This window comes from Oncorhynchus clarkii, chromosome 25 (genome assembly GCF_045791955.1).
Source record: "Oncorhynchus clarkii lewisi isolate Uvic-CL-2024 chromosome 25, UVic_Ocla_1.0, whole genome shotgun sequence".
Classification (NCBI taxonomy): domain Eukaryota; kingdom Metazoa; phylum Chordata; class Actinopteri; order Salmoniformes; family Salmonidae; genus Oncorhynchus; species Oncorhynchus clarkii.
In genome coordinates this window covers 5,346,556-5,351,715 of record NC_092171.1, presented here as the reverse complement: position 1 = coordinate 5,351,715, position 5,160 = coordinate 5,346,556, and the positions used below count along the sequence as shown (strand labels likewise).

Below are 5,160 nucleotides of genomic sequence, written 5' to 3'. Positions count from 1 at the left end.
TCACACCTGGTTTTCAATTGCTTTGATTTCTGTGGGTATATAGGGCACCTGTTACCTGCCGTAATTCGTGCAGGATTAGATTTGTGTGTATTGCGCTCGATTGTATTTGATGTTTGTTGTTTTTTCGCTATTACGCACGTGTATGTAAAGTGTCGGAACTGTGTTTGTTCCTCCGTGCGTTTGCATGAGTTTCTGAGTATTCGAGAGCGTAGTTTTGGGATTTTTGTCTGTGCCGTTTTGTATTGGTGGACTATATTATTAAACACGCTTCTCAGACATCCCTGCTCTCCTGCGCCTGACTCCTACACCTCTCACCAAGACGCATGTTATCACAATATTTTATATATGAATGCTTCCGCTCAGTGTTTGAGATCAATTGACACCCTTTACCATGGCACTTTGAAATTTATTTTAAACTTCAAAATTCTTACGCACCACTGCACTTTGTATACCAGGGTTGGCTGGTCACTCGTAGGCTCAGGCACTGGTATACTTTTATTTACAAAGCCATTTGGGGTTTTACTACCTTTTTATTTGGGCATTTTTATTGTTCAGAAATGTGGTGGATACTCTCTTCTTTCGCTGGACTTTATCCTGCTAATTGTTCCAAATGCCCGAACTGAATTTGGTAAAAGGGCTTTTATGTACTCTGCGCCATCGTCTTGGAACGCCTTACAAAATACTTTTAAACTGGAAGAACTTGTCCAGATTGGTATTTTTTAAATCACTGATGAATGATCTTGAGACTGATTCCCTGACCTGTCAATGTTTTTAATTTGCTGTTTTTGATTTTGTTATACTCTTGTGAATTCTATGGTTTTTACTAGATTACTTGTAGTTTCTTGTTTGTCTGTAATTTTTGCAATGACTTGGCATAGAAAATGGACACTGTTGCTTGAGAGCTAGCCAACAACACAGCTAACACAATCACTCCAAACTGAAAATGGAACGACTTCAAAGTAGCTGCACTTTGTTTAGTTTTACCTGTTTTCTATTGATTGCTCTTTGTATATATCCATAAAAATGATGCCGATTCATGATTTCGACTGGCTGAGAGAAGCTGCCTACCTGTCTGTCTCATCTCGACTCCCGACACGTTCATTACTATGGGATAGCTGGAGATCAAATTTGAATATTGAAACAATGCTGCAAATTTCGGTAGAGACAGAGAGCAAGGTCTATACAAATATCCACTGTTGAAAACGACATTTGAGTCAAAAAGAAATGGGAGATAATGTCTAGATGCTTTTTATATTGGAGATGAAGTTTAAAAATTGCCTGGCTGAGCTGATGACAATGTATTGCGCAGTCAGCTGGACCAGAGTAAATAGGCATTTTAAGATCATAGATTTAGATGGTGGTAACAGCTGGAATGCGGTTTTAACCAATCAGCATTCAGGATTAGACCCACCCATTGTATAATAGCCTATACTACTACCCTAGTGCCCTTAGCAGTGTTAAAGAGACCACTGTTGTTAATGGCATTTCAGAAGCAGCAATGCTAGAGCCAAGCCAAAGAAAGAGGATTGTGAATGATTTATGTTGGGTACCTTCACAGGCAGGTAGAATTGTGAAATGTGTTTTTAAACCATCTGTCAAAGCAGCCATGTTTCTTCTCAGCATGGACAGTGAGTGAGAGGGGTTGTGAATAAAGCCAATGTATATTTTTCGACATATGCCAAAGACCATAACCATCACCAGTATTTATATTGCTATGGCTGCTCACAGTTTAGAGGGGAGAAAAATTGTATATGGGCAACAGATGTCTAGAACAGATATATAGTCTATCCCATTGACATTACACAAATCCATGAAAGTTTGTAAAAAGGCTTGGGTTACCTGTAAAATTAGGTTGTAGTGGGAAAATAATCCCATTCATAAACATGTCAAATGTGTGTATCTGCATTTATGGCTTAGCTGCAAATTGTGAAACGTATCACGCCATTACATAAAACTCTGGTCTCTGTCCTGCCTGTGTAGTTTTGTACACCATACTGTAACTAAGTAATCTGTCTGCTCAACTGTATGCCAATATGCAAATGTGATTATTTATTCATGCAATGCTTTATTATAAAGGGGATTTTTATCCCAGCCCCTCCAACTCAAAACATCTTCCCGCGGCTATGTCCATTGCTATTAAACATGTCTATAGCATTTTTTCTGGATTTCTACACATGGGGAGAATCTTTTAGCGGGGTCTGAAAAAAATGACTTTTATAAACGCATTTACATGATAGAAGGCATAAGTAGAATATTTTTTAATACCACACAAATAACTTAAATAAGAGGCTACTCTGACAGTGACAAACTGAGAGCAATAAAAACTACGAAGGGACACGGATTTTGTACACTGAGTGTACAAAACATTTGGAACACCTTCCTAATATTGAGTTGCACCCAGTTTTGCCCTCAATTCGTCAGGGCATGCACTCTACAAGGTGTCGAAAGTGTTCCACAGGGATGCTTCCCACAGCTGTGTCAAGTTGGGTCTGAACAGAGGGAGCTCTGCAACTGGATCCTGGACTTCCTGACAGGCCAACCTCAGGTGGAGAGGGTAGGCAACACACCCCACAACCCAGGGATGTGTGCTTAGTCCTCGGTGTGCAAATCACTAAATACTTCAAATGGTCCAAACACACATGCACAGTCGTGAACAAAGGCGCGACAGCACCTTTTCACCTTCAGGCGGTTGAAAAGGTTTGGCATGGGTCATCAAATCCTCAAAAGGTTCTACAGCTGTACCATTTAGGGCAATTTGACTGGCTGCATCACTGCCTGGTGTGGCAATAGTACCTACCTCGATCGCATGGCTCTACAGAGGGTAGCGCGGACAACCCAGTACATCACCGGGGCCAGGCTCCCTGCCATCCAGGGCATCTATATCAGGCGGTGTTGTAGCAAGTCCCGGAAAATCGTTAAAGACAACAACCACCAATCGTCTGCTTCTGCACTGCAAGCAGTACCGGTGCATCAAGTCTGGCACCAACAGGCTCTTGAACAGCTTTTATTCCCACCAATAAGACTGATAAATAGCTAACAAAATAACTACACGGACAATCGGAGTTAACCTTGTATCTTTATTGAGCTTTTAGTTTTAGTTTTGCACTTTCTTTATGCACACTAACAGGGGCCCTACACACAAACACACACTCACTCCATCATCTGCTCACACACATAATACAGTGCATTCGGAAAGTATTCAGACCCCTTGACTTTTTCCACATTTTGTAACGTTACAGCCTAATTCTAAAATGGACTGAATATTTTTCCCCCCTCATCAATCTACACATAATACCTTATAATTACAAAGCAAGCAAAAACTGTTTTTTAGAATTTTGGCAAATGTATTAAACATTAAAAACAGAAAAACCTTATTTCATTACAATTCAGACCCTTTGCTATGAGACTCTAAATTGAGCTCCTGTGCATCTTGTTTCCATTGATCATCCTTAAGATGTTTCAACAACTTTACCACATGTGGTAAATTCAATTGATTGGGTATGATTTGGACAGGCACATGCCTGTCTATATATGGTCCCACAGTTGACAGTGCATGTCAGAGCAAAAACCAAGCCACGAGGTCGAAAGAATTGTCCGTAGAGCTCCAAGACAGGATTGGGTAGAGGCACAGATCTGGGGAAGGGTACCAAAAAATGTCTGCAGTATTGAAGGTCCCCAAGAACACAGTGGCTTCCATCATTCTTAAATGGATGATGTTTGGAACCACCAAGACTCTTCCTAGAGGTGACCGCCTGTCCAAACTGATCAATCGGGGGAGACGGACCTTGGTAAGGGAAGTGACCAAGAACCCGATGGTCACCATGACAGAGCTCCAGAGTTCCTCTGTGGAGATGGGAGAACCTTCCAGAAGTACAACCATCTGTGCAGAACTCCACCAATCAGGCCTTTGTGGTAGAGTGGCCAGACGGAAGCCACTCCTCAGTAAAAGGCACATGATAGCCTGCTTGGAGTTTGCCAAAAGGCACCTTAAGGACTCTCAGACCATGAGAAACAAGATTCTCTTGTCTGATGAAACCAAAATTCAACTCTTTGGCCTAAATGCCAAGCATCACATCTGGAGGAAACCTGGAACCATCCCTACAGTGAAGCATGGTGGTGGCAGCATCATGCTGTGGGTAAGTTTTTCAGCGGCAGCGACTGGGAGACTAGTCAGGATAGAGGGAAAGATGATCGGAGCAAAGTACAGAGAGATTCTTGATGAAAACCTACTCCAGAGCGCTCAGGACCTCACACTGGCGCGAAGGTTCACCTTCCAACAGGACAACTACCCTTATCACACAGCCAAAACAACGCAGTGGTGGCTTCGTGAAAAGTCTCTGAATGTCCTTGAGTGGACCAGCCAGACCCCATACTTGAACATGAACAAACATTTCTGGAGAGACATAAAAATAGCTGTGCAGCGATGCTCCCCATCCAACCTGACAAAGCTGGAGAGGATCTGCAGAGAGGAATGGGAGAAACTCCCCAAAAAACAGGTGTGCCAAGGTTGTAGTATCATACCCCAAAAGACTTGAGGCTGCCAAAGGTGCTTCAACAAAGTACTGAGTAAAGGGTCTGAATACTTTTCCGTTTTTTATTTGTAATAAATTTCTAAAAACCTGTTTTTGCTTTGGCATCATGGGGCATTGTGTGTAGATTGATGAGGGGGAGGGGGAACTATTTAATCCATTTTAGAATAAGGCTGTAATGTTACAAAATGTGGTTCAAGTGAAGTGGTCTGAATACTTTCTTAATGCACATACATTTATACTGACTCTACGCACACACAAACAAGCTGATACTACTCTGTTTATCTTATATCCTGTTGGCTATTCACCTTACCCCTATACATATCTACCTCCAGCATCCCTACACATTGTATTTATTCATCTGTTATTTTACCAGGTAAGTTGACTGAGAACACATTCTCATTTGCAGCAACAACCTGGGGAATAGTTACAGGGGAGAGGAAGGTAAAATAAAAAAAATAAAAAACATCACTGGACTCTATACTCCTCTGTAAACTGGTCATCTCTGTATACCCATCGCAACCCACTGGTTGATGCTTATTTATAAAACCCTCTTAGTCCTCACTGGGGATTATTAGGTGATTGTGATGGTTTGATGGCCAGATTGGGAATTTAGCCGGGACACTGGTGT

At 41.8% G+C, this 5,160-nt stretch overlaps 1 protein-coding gene across 1 annotated transcript; it reads left to right on the top strand.

Annotated features, from left to right (window-relative positions):
* Positions 1-2,806: 2,806 nt before the first annotated feature.
* On the top strand, positions 2,807-4,174 carry LOC139383266 (uncharacterized; the record flags this gene model as incomplete). Its single annotated transcript, XM_071127712.1, has 3 exons — positions 2,807-2,959; positions 3,654-4,004; positions 4,037-4,174. Coding segments are annotated over exons 1-3 (642 nt in total), but the record flags the coding sequence as incomplete, so codon positions are not given.
* Between the last annotated feature and the right edge of the window lie 986 nt (positions 4,175-5,160).